The following is a 19,822-nucleotide window of genomic DNA, read 5'->3' on the forward strand; positions in this document are numbered from 1 at the left end:
TTTTAGAAATATTAAGAAAATTTAAAGATAAATTTCACTGAGAAAAAAATATTGATAAGATGTATATAAAATTTATATTTACTAATTATGAATTTATGTTTATGTTTTGATTATACATTTACATAAGTTTTTTTTAAAGATGTATTGTCTTATTATCTTATTGAATTGTCTCATATTTTATACTGTCCAATTTGGAGTCTATAAAATTTATTAATTTATAATATTTATTAATCTACAGAATCTATACTATTATTTGCGAAGTAAAATTTTGGATTCGAGCTCTCACGTTAAAAGTTAGAGTGGTTAATATCATTTATACTCTTAATGAATAAAATATATAAATTAATAACTCCAAAATAAAAACAAATTTAAATGATTAAAAATAATAATAACAATAATAAGAAGAATTATCTGAAACCTAATATATATTACGAAAAATAAAATATGATATAAACACATATATATTGTGTTGTTATCTGAAATTATCTTTTAATAATAAATTAAACTAAAATAAAACAGAAAACACATAACTAAAGATTAATCAAGAAAAATTATCAATTTTATATAACTGAAAAGAGAACATTTAGTTTTTAATACTATATTCAAAGCGATTTTCTTTTTCTCACATTAAAAGTTATAGCGTTTAAAATCTTCATTATCCTTAATAGATAAATAATTTAGATTTGTTAATATAGAATTACTCACAAATTTAAAACGAATTTTATTAATTTGATTCTCATCATTATCTACAAAATTATATATTATGTGATCCAATAATATTTACATCAAAATATTTTTAAAATAAATATAAATCCATGTATATAGTTTTATGAATATATGAATATTTTCAAATTGTTTACATAATAAATATTTTTTATTAAAATAAACTTTATTGTATATAAAATTAATATTTAATTAATTATTAAATATATCAAAGGCATGAAAATAATTTATTTTAATGGTTCTCGAATTGATAATATACTTATTTAGTAATTTGTAAAATTATAAAAAACTCAACCCTAATCCTAAGCTAACTGAAAAAAAGAAGGAAAAACTGTACCTCTATATAAATACAAACAAGTTCCTTCGTTCCTTGTGCAACCAAAAAAAAAGAAAAAAAAGCAAGTCATACATGTCTCGTGAAAGCCTTCTCTCTGCTGAAAAACCAATGCCTCGTGAAAGGCCTGTCTCTTCTGCTTCTGAGTCAGTGCTAGGGCAAAAGGGTATGACGACTCGTAAACTCGAAATCACGGCCGTATCGGCGGAGGGTCTCCTCGACGGTGGAAAACCGGTGAAGAAAAACGCATTCGTTGCCTTTGACATCGCCGGGAACTATTGCAACCGAGCGATGAGAACGGAGGTCTGTGGGGAACATCCGGTGTGGAAAGAGAAGCTAGAGACGGAGTTTTCGTCACCGCCGTCGCCGTCGGAGAAGAAAGAGAGTTTCATGTACGTTAGGGTTTACTGCGAGATATCCGGCGTGAAGGATAAACACGTGGGAACGGCACGTGTGCCAATTAAGGATTTTACGGGAGAATATGCGCCCGAGGGTTTCTTGCAGTGTCTGAGTTATAGATTGTGGGACGATTACGGCAAAAGGAACGGTATTGTCAATTTCTCGGCCAGGATCGTGCCGGTTAGTAAACCCGGTCTGCGTCCCTTTTGGTTAAGGTAGTTTCTTTGCGGTTTGTTATGGTTTCATCTGGTTTGTTATCTATCAGTCCATTGTAACAAATCTGATCATTGATCTAAAAAAAACTAATGAAATAGATTCTGTATATATCATATTTTTGGATCTACTGATATTTTTTTTAATTATAAAATAAAATATCTAAACCTATTTTAGACATGAATGTCCATAGAATCGAACAATATACATTTCTTATTACAGTGACAAAAAAATACATTTCTTATTAAACTTATATTTCCACTGCTCCAAATGAATTTAAACCGTCAACAAAAAAAATATTTGTGGACCAAAACACCAGTCTTAATATAGAATAACCTTTCTGGAGGGGAAACAATCATTAAAATTATGTACCTACTGGTGGTGCTTCTATTATCACTCAGAGCTTGGCGTCCAAGATGGGTTTACTAGTCACAGTTTCTTTGAGCAAAGCTTCTTGCTTCAACGATACCACCAGCTGCACAGTCCATTTCCCATATCTCTTTAGTTTTTACAAATTATCGGAGATTTGATTGATGATTAAAAGGAGTATGAGAGCGAACTCAACTAGCTTCTTCAACTGGTCTCTTAGTATGTCTACTTAAATGAGGGGTAAGAAGGATACGTACCTCTCCCTTTCTGTTGAACATTTCCCCAGTTGCTAAACCACGGCTCTGGGATGCTGTTAGATTCACCATCTGCATAAGCGCAAAGTTGTTATGTATATTTATCTCGTCCGCAGTGTTGCGGTTTACTTAATTTTAACACTAACCAAATCAATTCATAAGTAGCAGAGATATAAACCAAACGAATACCAGCTAAACAAGCAACTTGTTCTAATCTAGTGGTTGATGTTCCCGTTGCAATGGCATCTTCATATGAGTATACATACGGTTCAGACAAGCATTCTGATTTCTAATGGTAAGAGCTATTCCTTCTTCAGAAAAAAAAAGAAGATGAAATTATCTTACCACAAAGAGGAGCCAGTCATCAGCTCTTAGTGGTCGGTGGAACCACATCCTGCAAAAGGTAATTAACAAGAGTAATAATTCAGAATTTAGTTTTTTTGGGGGGGTTCAAAAATAAAAAGAAAGAAAAGAAAAGGGCTTACGAATGGTCAAGGCTAACAGGAACTGCACTCATGCCCTTTTTACGGTGAGGGTCTGAACTGATAAAGGCGTACATCAAATCTGAAGCAAATGCAACCACACATCTGTGTATGCACAATATAGTGTCAATTTCCTATGTTATAATCAACAGATTTTCTTAAACACTGCAGTAGATCTCTATTTCTTTCCACCCACAAGTTGTCAATGCAAAGAATCAATAATTGGTAATACTAACATACTTGAACTGCTTAGAATGTTTAGCACTATAGATCATAAGAAAAGTAGCAACTGACAGAAGTAGAGTTGCTCACCGGTGCAAAGCCTGGTCTTCAGAAAGTTCTCCTCTTGCCCTAAACCAATATTTCAATCTTGCAAGATAAGACTTAAAGAAATCAGTTGCCAGCTTTTTCGTTGAACATTTAGCAATCAGGTTTTAGACAGCTATATATGCTGACCTTGAAGGAGACTTCTTTGTCTGTTCTGTAGAATAATTTGGCTCACAAAATCGAATATCTATAGGCAATGGGGCAGTGTACTGGGTTGCAACTTTTTTTCGGTAATACCTGAAATAGAAAAATAAAAAACACACAGTTGAAAAGTGATTCACAATATCTAAGGTCTTGGAAGAATTGCTCTGGCACAAAACCTAGGTAGCAGATGGTCAGTCATACGCCGTTGAAGCATTTCATCCCTTGACACAAGCTGCAGTAGGTAGAAATGGCAATAAGCAACCATTTTGTTATAAGCCTCAAAGCAAGGAGAAAATGTTTACCGTTTCAGGAGGTAGCATATGAGGCATGTTCGACTCCTGGTGATCAAAACCTTGTTGCTCTCTCTGTAATAACCAAGAGAAGTTACAAGGTGTTTTCTTTGTTGTTATAAACCATAGAGATGCATAATGAAAAACCTGAAATGATGCGAACAAGGTGAACATGGTTTTTCCTTTCTGTCTTGCATCTACTCTTCGGGTGGAGAAGTTGTTGCCATCGCGTAAGCGGCTAACTTCATATATGATGGGAACTGCAAGAGAACTTTCAGAGAAAACAGCAATTTTGATTGCTAGCTTTGAGATTAAAGTCCTTACTATTAATATCTCCAGCAAGAAGGAAACAGGCATGTAAACTATGGACTATCTTCAAAAATTCAACAGTTTTTGAGGATGCGGCAAGTGCCTGCCAATGTGTAGGTAGTTTGTGTAAACAAGGAATATTAGTCATGTCTATAGATAGCCGCACATAAACAAAGCAATATATGAATCAATCAATACATAAGTCAAAATAAATACCTGTGCAACAAATTGCCCACCGAAGACCTTTCCAAGGGCAGGAGCATTGGGTAGAGTGAAGCCCCTGAATACATTCAACTACAAGAAAGAAGAGAAAGAAATATTATATATGTAGAAAAAGTGGGTAAAAGGTGAAAGGGCATTTAGGAGGTTACATCCAATGGATCCATATACAAAATGCGTTCCAGGAGAGGGCGTTCGTTATCTGAATCACAGATTGCCTTTGTCTCAAGCAAATGACAATGTTCAGAAGTCAAGAGTAGGCAGGTGAGCTGAGGCATAAAAAAAAAAAAAAACATTACCAAAGCAGCAGTTTTCTTTTTGTTTTTTTGGGGGTTAAAGAAGAGATAAAATACCTGTGTGACAGCAACAACATCGACTGCGTAAACATTCCCAAAAATGCCTGTGTATGAATGGAAAAGAGGCAAAACTAAATAATGGATGCTACAAAGAACAGAGACAGGCCCAGTAATGGAAGAAAATAATCATCCTCCTCTCACCACGGCCAAAGAAATCAAATGGTTTCAAGAGGAACTCCGAGCAGTTCTCCTCTTCTCCGACAGATCCAAGAACCTGAGCCTGAAAAACAAAAACACAGTTGGTCTTATCTTCTTCACACAACAAAAGTAACGGATCAAACCTGTCCTTCCAAGACAAAATAGACTCCCTCCATCTCCTCATCATCTCTACGAACTACATAATCTCCTCTCTCTGCGAAAACACATATATAATTGCTCAATAAAATCACCAATCAAATTGATGATTGAAATCGGAGAATCTTTTACCGTAACGCTTGAAGACAAGGACTTGGGCGATTTTCTTCAGAGAAGAAGAAGTTAACCGATGCAACAGTGGCACCTTCCCAAGGAACTCCACTACTGTAAAAGCCAAACCAAACTTCAATTTTCGACGAGTTATGAGATCTGTGAGATACACTAACCTGATGATGATGATTCAGTGTCCATGGACACGTTGACAAATAAATAAAAAGTCAAATCAATCGTCGGATATGGATTTAAGATTATCGTGTACCCTTCCTTGGGTGTACTGTAGATTAGTGTGCGCATAAACGTGTTAATTAAGATTATAGTGGTCTCAAAACTTACAACATGGACTACTTTTTTTTTTTTAACAACAACATGGACTACTTTCATCTGCCTTGAATCTCAAAGCCCATCTAGAAAATATTCCGAATTTAATTATGGGATGAGGAGGAAGATAAAAGTGGGAAAAAGTGCGTATTTCAACATAAACTTTACCTGTCGTGTCTATTCCTTCCCAAACTTTATAGTACTGCGTATTCTATACTAAACTATATAAAAACTTAAAAATACTATATGAACTTCACGTATTGTGCTATATCCTTCCCGAACTTATAGTAGTGCATATTTCATATTGAACTAAACAAAAATCCAAAAATACTATATGAACTCTCAAAATCGTGCTTTGTATATATATGTTATTCAACTATTAATTTATCATAAGTTGATATTGATAAGTTATATAAAATTTAAAAATTTAAAATTCTACATAAACTTTCAAAATTGTGTTATATATTAATTTTTAATTTTATAGAATTTAGCAAAATTGCATCATTCTGATAAATAAAGATGATTAATATATTTGACGATCAATATATATAAACACAAATTTTAAAGTTTATGTATTATTTTAAAATTTTAAATTTTACATAATTTATCAAAACAGCCCCGTTTGCCTATGATCTAAAGGAAAAATAACACAAATTTCTATAGTATATTTCAGTTTTAGTAATACTATAAAGTAAATATTTAAATTAATAATAATTTGTTTAAATTTATAAAATAATGATTTTAAATTTAAATTTAAAAAATAAATAAATTTAAATTTATTTGATAAAACTGAACAATAAAAATTTGATAACATTTATTTGATTAAATTAAAACTTAAATATCAATTAATGTTTACAAATTTGTACAAAAAGTACCTTATTTGATCTACCAGTTAATATATTCTTACTATTAGACACAAAGTGTCTCACATCCGTAGTTGGAAGAGATCATAAATAATATATACGATAGATGTACTAATCCACTTATCACCAATTGGTTTTAGGTTATAAATTCATATAGTTTAACAATTTTTTTCCACCAGTATAAGAGTTCGAACCTTCCAAAAAATAACTTTTAATTTTACAGAATTTATCTAAAATGACGTAATTTTTAATAGATTAACGGATGACTAATATCTTTGATGGTCAATATATATAAACATAATTTTAAAAGCTTATGTAGTATTTTTAAATTTTAAATTTCATAATTTATCAAAAATAACGTCATTTGATAAATTAATGGTTTAATAACACATTTGATGATTAATATATATAAGCACAATTTTGAGAGTTCGTGTAGTATTTTTGGTTTTTTGTTTAGTTCAGTATGAAATATGCACTACTATAAAGTTCATGAAGGAAATGACACAACACTTGAAGTTCATATAGTATTTTTAAGTTTTTGTGTAGTTCAGTATAGAATACGCACTATTATAAAATTCGTGAAGGACTAAGCACGACGGGTAATGTTCATGTTGAAATATGCACCTTTCCGATAAAAGTGTCTGTTTTGGTTTTGATAACTCTACCGTTGTATTTATTACTAGGAGCTTTCCCATGTAATGCGCAGATATAAAAAATTTAAAAATATTTTTATATAAACAAAATTTTAATTTTCATTATTTAAATTTAAATTTTATTAATTAAAAAGTAAAACATAATGTACTTTTTCTAGTTTGATTTATTCAAGTTTACTTTAAATTTTTAATTTTATTCTATTTAAATTGTAATAATAATAATTAAAAATTTATAGAGTCATTTTATTCATATTATATTTTATTCAGTTAACTTTTATTTTAAATTAGTTCTAATAAATATATACATTAATATAAATAACATATATAAGTTGATAAATATATAATTATAACTACACTTATTTTGATAATAAAAATAGGATTCATAAATTGATGAAAAAATTGAATTCGTAATTATTATATATTTATATAATTATATAATTTTAATAGATATAGAAAAGTTATTTGTATTATTATATTCCTAAAATCTTACCAAAATGGATACTTGTAGAAAAATAATATTTTTGATATAAAATTTATTAGTTATTACTATATTACAAAACTTTGTCAAAATATGAATCCGTATATAAAAAATAATCATTAGCATATTTAAGAAATCTTACCAAAAATATAAATCTTAATATAGAAAATTTTACATGTCACAATTAGATCGAGACATCGATCATATTTCTTTTAAGCGATGTCATCATTTTTTGTTGAGAGTAATTATAGTGATGACACATGTACAAATCACTTCTCAAATAAGACATCACATGTACACATGTATTATTTGATTAGAATATTAATGATTATTTTTAGTTACTTTTTGTTGTACTCAATTGATTTTAACAAAAGTATATTTATTCTTAATTTGTGTGTTAGTCCTAAAACATCAAATAAAAAGAAACGGAGAGAGTCTTATATTTAATATATATATATATATATATATGTATAAAGTCTGATAATTTTGAAATTTTGTTTATCTTGGTTAAAATATGTTAAACTTAGAAATCAATTTATTAATTAACCTTATATGAACAGAGAAAATTAAATAAATTTTTAATCATTTTTTTGTCAACTTTCTATTATTGAAACCCAACAAGCCAAATATACAAGCATACAAACTTAAAATTATTACATTCAGCCCAACAGAAAGCCCAAGCGCATAAGATTAGGGTTGCTGCATGTTTGACACGTTATGCTTGCGTGGCTTCGTCTCTTCAGAAGCAAAGAGAGAGATTGCGCCACCGGAGCTCATCACCGAACGAGAAGCCATCAAACTCCCTTCTTACTTTGTTTGTATTGATTGTACGCTGCTCCTTCTTCTAATCGCCATCGATTCACCGTGAAACTCTTCATCACTTGCTAGAGGTTATTCCAAGAAAAGTTTCAGAGAGAAACGAATACAGCACCTTGTCGGAACACTTTCCTATATTGGAAGCTCCGCCTCATCTGGAACTGCTTCAAATCTTCAGAGCTTAAACACATCTCAGATCTTGATCTTTTGGGAGACTCCGCCTAAGCTATAGCAAAGATTGATACCTATCCAAAATCAAGAACCAAACTTTCTACCAAAGTGAGAAAGTTTCTTAGAGATCTATCGGGATACATATGAACTCAAAGAAGGAGGAAGCTTTAAAAACACATCAAAAGTCGCCTAACGATAAAGACAATCGCCAAACGAAAACAAACTCGCCTAAAGCAAAAAAATAAATCCGCAAACCGGAAAACATATTCGATCTAGAGATCGAACTTATTTTACAAACAAAAGTAGAGGGATTCGAATCATCCTTCTGAAGGATAGAGATGAGGTAAAAAGAATGATTCGAGAGAAAATATCTCTCTCTAAAAGTAGAGAGAGAACCCTCTTTTTAAATTTTTAATCATTTAACTATCAAAAAAAATTGATTAGTGCTACATTAGTTTTGTATTTGTTGGTGTACATTTACAATTAATTTTGGTAAAATATATATATTTATACAAATATTATATATAATTTAATGTAAAAATTATATTTGTAATCCTATTTAGCTCGTTTTCATTATCTGATATATATTTATATATAATATTACTTATATATATATATTAATTTAATAGTGATATATGAGTTATTAATATATTTTAATAGTTTTATCAAAAATAAATATTTATATGGTAGTTTTTATTAATGACGATATACAAGTTATTAGTCATTACCATATCTAAAAATTATTGCCATGTCACTTTTTATAAAAGCCATGTCATCTATTTATAGTGCCATGTCATCTTTATTTAGTGAGAATGAATGTGGTGATCATACATGTCAAAATCACTTCTCAGATATAGTCTAGGGGATGTTTAAAAATTTTAGCAAAATAGTTATATGTTCTATGCAAAAATTTGTAACAATATATAATTTACATATATTTTATTCAATACTATTGGTTTGTCCCTGTTGGGGTGTTCGTGTAATGGGTTGTTGGTTTGTGTATATTTGTGGATTGTTACTACGAGTCCGTTAAATGAGTGGGTCACGAGAAGTTTTTAATTATGGGCTTGGATCACAACAAGTTTTAATTTGTGGGTTGCATACCAATTGAAAAGAGAAATAATCTATGATTTTTTTGGCCTTTTGACCCATAATCTTAAAGGATTTTGACCCAAAAACTTATGTTGAAACCTTTAGAAAGCGACCCCAAAATTTGTTGCAGCCCAAGAGTTTTGCCTCCCCACACATGCGACAGTGACCGGCTATCTTCGTTCCGGTATACCTTTGTTACCGGTAAGTTTTATTTCCCGCCAAATCGTAGAATGTAGTACTTAAATTTAGTTAATAAATTAAGATGTGGTCGGGGTTTTTGAGACACCATATAAGTCCTTTGGATAATACATCATAACCCTAATAGAAGAAGAAGTGTTGTGGGTCAGATTTCGCAGAGATCCATCTACCAGATCTGAAATTGATGGAAACTGACACTACAAAAAAATTCTACATCGATAGCACATTCTATCGTAGATGATTTATAAATTTCCGTATTATATAATAGCATTAGATAAAAGTTATGATAGAGAAAAACTTAAAATAGCACTTAATTAATGCTATTTTAAAAATTACCTGAGCGGGAAAATAAAATTTCCGGTTTCACCAATACTTAGCGGAAATTTAGATTTAAGCGCCAAAAATATTATTTAAGCGGCTTAATAAAACTATGAAAGACTTATAATAGCATTTTTATAATGCTAAAAAAAGCTATTTGAACCCCTAAACCTTAAACGTGGTATTAAACCCTAAACTCTAAACATAATCCTTAAAACTCTATTATTTTTATATTATAATTTCAAATCTTAAAATTAAACTTAAAATTTAATCTTTTTAATCTTAAGCTATATATAATCTCCTAACCACATATCCTTAATCTTTAATCAATCTATATATCCTAAATCATAACTTCAAACATAAATAATACATTCTGTGTAAACATACAAATTTTTAAAATGATGACCAAAATGATAATCTTGATATTAATATAATATTTCCAAACTTAAATATCAATTCTTAAAATAAATATCAACTTATTACATTCAAAATTAAAACTTTAAACTTAAATTACAAAGTACAAAATTTGAATTTGAAATAAGATATAAGTAAGAAAAATTATTTACAAAACAAATCATCAAAGGTTGAAGAACAAAAAAAGACAATTTATAAAGAATATTCTACTACGATTTAGCTACGAAATTGTTTTGTAGCTCTTTATAAAATAGCCACGAAATGCCACGGTTTTTTTGTACATGCTTAAAACCCTAAACCCTAAAATGCTTTTAAACCCTAAGCCCTAAATATAATCCTTCAAACTCTATTCTTTTTCATAATTTAACTTAAATTTTAAATTTAAATTCATAGTTTAATTTCATATATCATAGTTTAAACCCCAAATACTATATTCCAAACCCTAAATTATAAACATAAATCCTATACCCCAAATCTTAAATCTAAACATCAAATCTTATATTTTAAAATTTAAAACACTAAACTTTACTTTTAGATTTTATCTTCAACCCAAATCCTCTTACTCAAAACTTTATATTTCATATACACTAAACTTTACTATACATGAAATACTCTAAATATAAACTTCAAAACTAAAATTTTAAAAATTTAACTACAAATCTTAAACCTAATATTAAAATTTAATATTTTCATACTCTAATTCAAAATCTGAAATCATACCATAAATCTCATATTCCGACATTCAAATCTTAAATCATAAAACTAAACTTTACTTTTAATCATAGTTTTCTTTTATAACTATAAAATCTAAATTTAAAACTTTTCAACTTTATATCAAACATACAAGTTTAATATTTTATCAAAAAAAATACAGTTCAATATACATATACTTAAACCATAAAAAATAAATCACTAACCTTCAATTGTTTTAATCCAAGGGTTACAAATCCATCAAATATTTTAATCCAAGGGTTATGAATCCATCGTTTGGTTATCATCCACATTCTTTCTCATTGATCAGTTTCTTTACTATATGGATAACAATTCTTAACCTAACACACAAATCTCTCTCTATGTGACGCCTCCTTCTCCTCCAATCCATCACGTTTGACCTCCTCACCACCACCACCACCACCACCACCATCGCCATGTATCTCTCCTCCCGCTCATTCACTCGCCACCACCATCGCAATCTTCCCCATCCACCATCGTTCGCTCTCTCTCTCTCTCTCTCTCTCTCTCTCTCTCTCTCTCTCTCTCTCTCTCTCTCTCTCTCTCTCTCTCTCTCTCTCTCTCTCTCTCCTTGAATCTGATTTTCATTTGTTTTTTTGATAAATGAAGTTGGAGGAAGCACAAGAGGCCTGACGAGACGAGGTAACTGGAGGTCTCTCTTTTGTTCCATCACCGAACTGCCACAGACCAAGGTCTCTCTTCCCCCTCCCCTCACGTCTTTTTACTTATCTTCATCTCGTAACATTGTTGGATTTAGTGAGATTTGTAGTTGTTAAAGTCTGCTACTTTGGATTGTTCTTTGGTTAAGGTTGAGGCGGAGAGAACAGATCCGGAGGCGAAGAGGAGGTCGGAGAGAAGACAGAGCCAGAGGCTGGAGAAGACAAAACATCAAGGCGGCTGGAGTCTTTTTTTTTTAGGTTTAGTTTTTTTTTTAATTTAGTTTAGTGTAAACCGAGATAGAGAAATTGTAGTGGTTTGATTTTATTTTTAATTTCTGGTTTAGTTTGGTAAACCGGAATAAATTTGTAAATCAATTTTAATTATAAATAAAATTATTTTATTTTCAATTATAAAAAATCGATTTAATTTCCAATTATTTTATTTTTAGTTATAATTAATTTTACTATAGAATGACATATCATAGTACGAACATATGAATCATAATCAATTTGTAGCAAAATGGTAGTGCTATAGTTAAGTTAATATTATCATTTGAATATTGCTATCATATCTACACATTTCGTAGCATTTAAAAAACTGCTATCATAAATAGGGTATCTATGATGGCTGCCACATAGATACCATTCATGAATTCGCTACCAAACATCTAGTATATTATATTTCTCGCGCTAACAATGTACATATTTTTTGTAGTGTGAAAATAGAAACTGTAGCCGCGGCGAAAATTATTAGTAAAATAACATATACAAAATATTTTTTTTTATTTAAAATTTTAATTAATTAATAATCACTAATATAATTATGTTATTAAATAAAATATTAATTGATGTTTTTATTGTGAATAATGTTACAGCAAATATACTATTCATAAAATACCAAAACATATATTTTGATGTCATAATTGTAGTTCCATTGGAAAGCATTCAACATTAAATATAGGCTCTTGGTGTTACTTTGGAATTACTCTTACTAGAATACCATATTTTCTGGATGGTATAATAGAGAATAGGATGTAATGATGCTAAAAATATTTACCAAAAAGAATGTATCCAAAAATAGTTTTTAAAACGATTGTTGTATCTCTTTTAAAATTTACAAGCGAAAGAAATAGAAATCAGGGATGATTAGGGTCCTACACAAAGGACAAGTCATCTTGTCTTCATGGATCCAACGGTCAATACACGTCTTGTGAAAAACATGAGCGCAATTCCTCAAAGACCGGACTTTTTCAGCACTATCGAACTCATCTTGACATATCCGACAGCTCTCCGGCGGATTCACCCGTGACATATCCTCAAATTTCGTAGCTGGAAGTATATCATCCATCGGAATCTTATTTATGCTTCCCGAAGATTCCGACGAATAAAGACTACACAAACGAGATAGGTCAAGAAAAGAACAAACCTCTTTCATAAGATCATTCAGAATTACTCCAACGATAATAACTCCGATGCTGCCGTAAGAAAGGCCCATCTTTCCTTTTCTTTAGAGTGGTTTAAGAATTTTTTTCAACAAATTTGGAGAAATAAAGAAGGAAAATTTTTGGAAGCATATATAAAGCTATTTATATGGTTGGTTTCTACTATGATAGCTAATTACAATTAGGTGTTAGCGTAGAATAGATCGCCGAGCTAGGGCTGGATTTAGAGAAGAGATGATTGAAACGTACGTTAAATAGATAAAGCTACTGGCTGTGACGGAGAACGATCAATCATGGACGAACAAGATAATAGATACATGGTGTATGATTGGTTGGTGATGGCCAAGAAAACCAAATTAAAGATCAAAAGTTAAAAAGAGAAGTTCACGTAATTGAAAAACATGACTTAGAAGCAAAAGCAAAGTATATACATAATATATTTAAATCAGAGAGATCATATCACAAATACTTTTTCCTGCGTATATAGAAGGCTAGATCACTAGTTTCTTTAGCTTTACTTATTTATTTAGTTTTTTATTTAATTACTGCTAAAATATATAATCTGTTGACTCACTATTAACGGCGTAAATCGTAAGAGTACTACAAACTTTGTCTTTAAATTAGATAATAAAATAACAGGTCCATCAATTATTGTAACTTTGTAAGCATGTACCAAAGAACGTAACGGAGATAGAAAACAAATAATTCATTTCAGAAGTCACATAATACAATACTTCACGTCTCGGCTAGGAACCAAATTGTAACGTTCCGACCCGCCCACGGCTAATAGACCATCCACGTCCGTTCTCTCGGCATGTAGATTCCATCACATCCGACAGTTTGACATTAGTTTTCCAAAGATTTGAAATCATTGTTTACTGATCCTACAATCACCATCCGATTTTTTCTTGTGCCTTGGCATCACTCGCACGGTGATCGCGAATCACTTTCCGATAGGTCATTCATCCTTTTACTACTCCAATCCAAGCACGCTTAATTCTGGAGTTCTAAACGGATGTGTGACGAAAAAGGTAAGTTAACTTTAGTGACATAGGTAGCCAAATCAATTCTCTTAAACCTTTTCACATATCACAACTCGGGATGTTACAATTCACCCCCTCTCAAAAAACACAACGTCCTTGTTACGTTCCACGACAGGTCTCAAGACGCCTCTCAGGTCAGAACTCAGACGGCTAACCAGAACTGATACCACTTGTAACGCCACGACCCGTCCACGGCTAGTGGGATACCCATGCCCGATTTCTCGGCCCGTGAGCCCCATCCCATCCGACGGTCGGTCGTTAATTTTCCAAAGGCTCGAAATCATTGTTTACCACGCGCTTTGGCCTCACTGGCACGGTATTGCAAATCACTTCTCGATAGGTCACTCATCCTTTCACTACTCCAGCCCAAGCACGCTTAACTCTGGAGTTCTAAACGGATGTGTGACGGAAAAGGTAAGTCAATTTTAGTGTTATAGGCAGTCAAATCAATTCTCTTAAACATTTTCACATATCACAATTCGGGATATTACACAAATCGTTACGTAAGGGAATACTGAGGTCATTGAGGTCATTTCCAGAAATAAAACAATGGTTCAATGGTTCATACAACGAGATACTGACGTCATTGAGGTCATTTCCACAACAGATACTTTTTCAGAAATAAAACAGAAAATTTCTACAAAAGAAAAGATCACGCAAATAGATTTATAGTAATGTGCGCGCAATCACCAGCTACAAGCAAAAAAAAAGAATTATGCGGTTGGATTTCTTTGAACCCTGCACTTTTTACAGAAGAAGAGACGATAGACCAATGGGCTAAAGTAACTTTGGCGTGTGTCTGCGGCATATAATATAGAAAAGTTTCTCGGCTATCCGAAGTTTACACTAATATAGTGAAAACCATTCTATGTATCAGAATGTGTCAATAACTACACAACGTTTATGTTAATACATGCCACATATATGAAGTAAATGATTCCATGGTGGCAACATCACAATCGGGTTTAATTGATTTTAATCTAAGTTATACTTGCCAAGTGATATAATCAAACCGTTATAACTTATTTATATTTGATTAAAAACAAAGAAAAGAAAATTTGTGTGTTCGCAAAGCGTATCGAACACGGGTTACTGTGCGATACAAGTTGACTAAGAATAGAGGATTAGCCGCTAGGCTATGGTGGATATTTGATATGTAAAGATATGTGATCTTATCTATTCAAAAAGATAGATTTATATTATATAGATATCATTTGTCGTATTCAGGATGGGCTTACAGAAAATTTAAAACTACTAAGCCATTGCTTAAAAAAAGGAAAAAACAGTAAAAGAGCAAGGGATCGAACTCGTGAATTTTCTGAAATTGAATCAAAGTGTGCAACTGCTGAACCAAAGGTGTTATACTTGCCAAGTGATATAATCAAACGGATATAACTTATTTATATTTAAAATTAAAAACAAAGAAAATTTGTGTATTCGCAAAGGGTATCGAACACGAGTTATTGTGAGATACAAGTTGATTAAGAGTTGAGGATTAGCCGCTAGGCTATGGTGGATATTCTCCAAAGAAATGTGATCTTATCTATTCACAAACGGTGGATTTATATAATCTCGATATCGTTTGTGATATTAAGGATGACTTTCCAAAAACGAATAAGAAAATGAGATTACCCAGATACAAGATTATTAGCCATCTAAATCTTTGTTTTGACTGAAACACAATACCATAGAGAAACACTGTGATATTCGATATGTAAAGAAAATGTGAACTTATCTAGTCACAAACGATGGATTTATATAATTTGGATATCGTTTGTGATATTCAGGATGGCTTTCCAGAAACGAATCTGGATGTCATTTGTGATATTCAGGATGGCTTTCTAGAAACGAATAAGAAAATGAGATTACGCAAATACAAGATCATTAGCCATGTAATTTTTTTTTGACTGAAACACAATACCAGAAAGAAACAAAATAATATATTTTAAATCATAAAAGTACTAATCCAAATTAAAAAGAAGAAACAAAATAAAACATGATGTGGGTTCTTAAAACATAAAAGTAGAAGATGATAACATGAGATTATTCATCTAACATCCACTGTTCCTCAAGCTTAAACCAATCAGGAACTTTGATCTTCACATCACCAAGTATTCCTTGTGCTTCCATGTACTCTTCTTGTAGTTTTTCCAAACGAGCAATGAAATCAAACTTTCCATCAGCATTGATAATCTCGTCAAGCAACTCAATCTGGGCAGCAATGGCATTTGCTTTGCTAGATGCCTCATTCCATTCATTTTCAGAAAGCTTGTGTTCGTTGGACAAACAAAGAAGAGCCCTGTAGTGCTCCACGGTTTCCTTCTTTCCTTTGGAGTAACCTTCAGCAGCATCTGATCTGTAAACCGCCTCTATAGGACGTTTCATCATCTTTTTGAGCCTTCCATTGAAACTTGATGCTGCAACAAAATCGAAACCAGGATGTTAAATCGAAACCATGATGATAGGATACAACAGATATAGAGGAAACTCAAAATTTATATTGAATAGAAGATGAGAATAATCGAGAACTAACTTATATTGCAAAAGGATGAAACAGAAGAAATGAAGTGAATAAGAGATCTGATACCGTCCCTTCTACTTATAGGAAAAAAATGGACGCTTCGATTACGATGACGTCGTTTGGAAAAAGAAACTTTCAATTATTGAAGCCGTTTAAAAGAAACACTTCGGTAACTGAAATAATGATGTCATTTGGAAGAAACTCTTCGGTAACTGCGATGACATCATGTCGTTGGAAAGAAATAAAAAAAATAAAAATATACACATCTACAAGGCTTCGAACCTGAGATGTCTGGGAGGAAACGGGGAATAAGTTGTACCAATAGGCCAAGTTTGTTTCAATCATTAAGTGATGTAAGTAAACATATATATTTCTTATATTTTTATTCAACTTAAAAAATAAAGTTCTGATTACAAGGGGCACTACAAGAAAACAGCACTTTGGCGAGGAAAATTAACGAGGGAATAAAATCCTCGTAAAATTACGTCGACTTTATGAGGAAATTACAAAGAAAGAATAAAACGTCGTTATTTCCTAGTAAAGTAACGAAGAAAACATTTCCTCGTTAAAACAACGTAAATCTTGCATCATCTTTACGAGGAAATGAGGAAATAGAGTTTCCTCGTAAACACAACGTAAATTCGCGTCTTCTTTATGAGGAAATGTTTTACGTGGAATATGTGTGAAAGGGGAAACCGATTTCTACGGTATCTTGACAGAGATTATTGAAGTGGAATTTCCAGGGATATTGAAGCTGAAATGCGTCCTCTTCAAATGTGAGTGGTTCGACTCCGTCGTCAACAGAGGTGTTCGATTTAACAAATTCGGTGTAGTTGATGTCAATGGTGGACGAAGGTACAACAAATTCTTTATTTGGCATACATGAGCAGAATAAGCTTACTTCTATGTTTTCTTTATTTTTTCAGGTACAACAAATTCGAGCATTTCATCTTAGCTTCACAAACAGATCAAGTTAGCTACCTTGCATACCCTCGGATGAGAGAATCGGGAATAAATTGGTTATCCGTGATCAAAGTTACACCTCGAGGACAAATCATTAGTGGAGAAGAACCACCATTGCAAGAAGAACAGATAAATGAAGTCGAGGAACCTGAACAACAACTTGATGACATTCTTCTCATTGATCCGCATAATCATGAGTACGAAGATCTTACCGATGATGGCACAGACGAAGCCATTGAAGACGAGTTTAATGAAAATGATGATGTTTCTAGTGATGACGAAAAATGTATCCGATTGATGTATTTGTGTTTTAATATGATTGATTTTCAGACTTGATGCATGTGATTCGATTATTTTAATCATGAAAAACTATTTAATGATTGAGATTATAAGAATTTGGGGTTTAGAATGAAAAAAAAAATTGAGGTTTGAGGTTTGGAATGAAAAAAAATATATATTGAGGTTTGAAGTTTGGAATGAAGAGTAGAAGATAAAAAAGATGGTGTTTGTGGTTTGGGGTTTTAGATTTTAGGCGTTTAGAAAGCATACCTCGTTAAATTCATCGTAGTTAACGAGGAAATAACGACGAAAAAAAAAAAAAAAAAAATACGAGCCTCGTTAATTCCACGTAAAACAAAATCGTCGTAAAGGCCTCGTAAGCTTACGTGGAATTATCGAGGCCCGTCTTTTATTTCCTCGTAATTTCCTCGTGGGTTTACGAGGTTTTAACGAGATATTTTGTCTAAACCCCTAAACCCTAAACCCCTAAACCCTAAACCCCAAACCCCATCTTTCTTCTATTTTGTCTAAATCCCAAACTCCAAACCTCATTAATAATTTTATAATTTTCTAAAGAATTGTGGTTTTAAATTTTAGTTTTGAAATGTTAAGAAGATTATATTTTCAAATCTTCAAAAGATTATATTTTTGTTGCAAAATAGAAAATTTAAATAAATAATTTGATTTTGTATAAGTTTATATTAGAAAGAAGAGATTGATATTAGAAGTTAAAGAATTGTGGTTTTAGATTTTGAGTTTTGAAATGTTAAGAAGATATTGAGGTTAAAAGGAAGATATGTTTGTAATATATGAAGTAGAATATAAGAAAGATGGGGTTTAGGGTTTGGGGTTTCTGATTTTAGAAGTTTAGAAATTTACCTCGTTAAAAACTCGTAATTTACGAGGCATTTACGAGGACCAGAAAGACGGGCCTCGCTTATTCGTCGTTGGATTTGGGACGGGCCTCGCAATTTCCTCGTAAGTTTACGAGGATTTTACGAAGAAATAAAAGACGGGCCTCTTTAATTCCTCGTAAAGCTACGAGGAAATTGCGACGCCTTCGTAAGTTATATATACAACCCAAACCTCACACTCTCTATTCGTCCCAACTTCCTCTCCAATTCCTCCCCATTTCCTCTCCAACTCCTCTCCCATTCCTCTCTCCTTCGAAATGGTAATTTCCTCGCTCCCCATAATTAGTTTAGTATATTAGGTGGTTAGTTTAGGGAATTTAGATAGGTTTACGGAATTTATGTTCGTTAGATAGATTTTTTAATTATTGATGATAGATTTTTTATTATTGATGATCATAAACTCAAAATATATATTTTTGCAGGTTCGCAAGAACATGCTTACTGCTCACTACAGAGACATGTTCGATGAGCCTGGTAGTCAGTTAGACCCGCCAGGTTGAGGAGCACCAGACTCAGCTGACCCAGCAGTCCGCCGACGGATTACCCGTTATCTTATCCACAACTGAAGTGGATAAGATTTACGAGGAGGTAAATTTTTAAATATTTTTTTATTATTAATTCATTAAATTCAACTTTTAGATTTAACTAACAAATATAATTTTTTTTGTTTTTAAGGTTGTCCCTAAGAAAAAAGGACGTACGTTGGGGATCGGTTCCGTCAATGATGTTCCGAGAGCGACATCGTCTTATGCTCAGAGACGGACCGAAGAAGTCACTGAGTTGCATTCCGAGCTGGGCGCGACCAAAAGCCGTGTGAGTGGACTCGAGGCCTTCATCGACGTTATAGCGGCCACAAATCCGGAATGAGAAACTTTGTTGAGGAACATGAAACAACAAAATCCCATTCCAGGCGAGTCATCGGGCACACATGACGAGGAGGATGTTACGAGGAGAAGCGAGGAATTCTACGAGACGATGAACGAGCCTTAGTTTTTTTCGGTTTATGTATTATAAAATCCAAAACTTATTTATATATAAAATATTTTGTTGCATTTGAATTTTATTTAAAATTTATTTATAAACCACAAATATTTAAATATTTTTATTAAATTAAA

General features: G+C 32.0%; 3 protein-coding genes across 4 annotated transcripts; 1 reads left to right on the forward strand and 2 right to left on the reverse strand.

Moving 5' to 3' along the window:
- The first annotated feature begins 1,132 nt into the window (after window positions 1–1,132).
- LOC108839067 (BON1-associated protein 2-like) lies at window positions 1,133–1,675 on the forward strand. The gene has a single exon (XM_018611906.1). It carries the CDS (start codon window positions 1,133–1,135, stop codon window positions 1,673–1,675), a length of 543 nt encoding a protein of 180 aa, XP_018467408.1.
- A 231-nt stretch (window positions 1,676–1,906) lies between these two features.
- Window positions 1,907–5,142, reverse strand: LOC108825365 (acyl-CoA hydrolase 1). 2 transcript variants are annotated; one of them, XM_018598665.2, is made up of 17 exons: window positions 5,001–5,142; window positions 4,846–4,938; window positions 4,701–4,771; window positions 4,561–4,639; window positions 4,417–4,463; window positions 4,216–4,332; window positions 4,061–4,138; window positions 3,860–3,947; window positions 3,683–3,795; window positions 3,548–3,610; window positions 3,422–3,477; window positions 3,231–3,338; window positions 3,087–3,143; window positions 2,778–2,879; window positions 2,638–2,686; window positions 2,296–2,364; window positions 1,907–2,144 (listed from the first exon to the last, which is right to left on the reverse strand). In XM_018598665.2, exons 1-17 carry the CDS (start codon window positions 5,125–5,127, stop codon window positions 2,067–2,069), a joined length of 1,395 nt encoding a protein of 464 aa, XP_018454167.2. In that variant the 5' UTR covers window positions 5,128–5,142; the 3' UTR covers window positions 1,907–2,066. The 2 variants fall into 2 exon arrangements, with proteins under 2 accessions (XP_018454167.2, XP_056855346.1); XM_056999366.1 differs by having other exon boundaries at window positions 4,846–4,935; window positions 5,001–5,068.
- Window positions 5,143–12,583: 7,441 nt separating this feature from the next.
- LOC108840669 (brassinosteroid-responsive RING protein 1) lies at window positions 12,584–13,357 on the reverse strand. The gene has a single exon (XM_018613496.2). The coding sequence runs from the start codon at window positions 13,038–13,040 to the stop codon at window positions 12,660–12,662; it is 381 nt and encodes a 126-aa protein (XP_018468998.2). The 5' UTR covers window positions 13,041–13,357; the 3' UTR covers window positions 12,584–12,659.
- Window positions 13,358–19,822: the final 6,465 nt, after the last annotated feature.

The sequence above is a fragment of the Raphanus sativus genome, chromosome 2, assembly GCF_000801105.2.
Source record: "Raphanus sativus cultivar WK10039 chromosome 2, ASM80110v3, whole genome shotgun sequence".
NCBI classification, from domain to species: domain Eukaryota; kingdom Viridiplantae; phylum Streptophyta; class Magnoliopsida; order Brassicales; family Brassicaceae; genus Raphanus; species Raphanus sativus.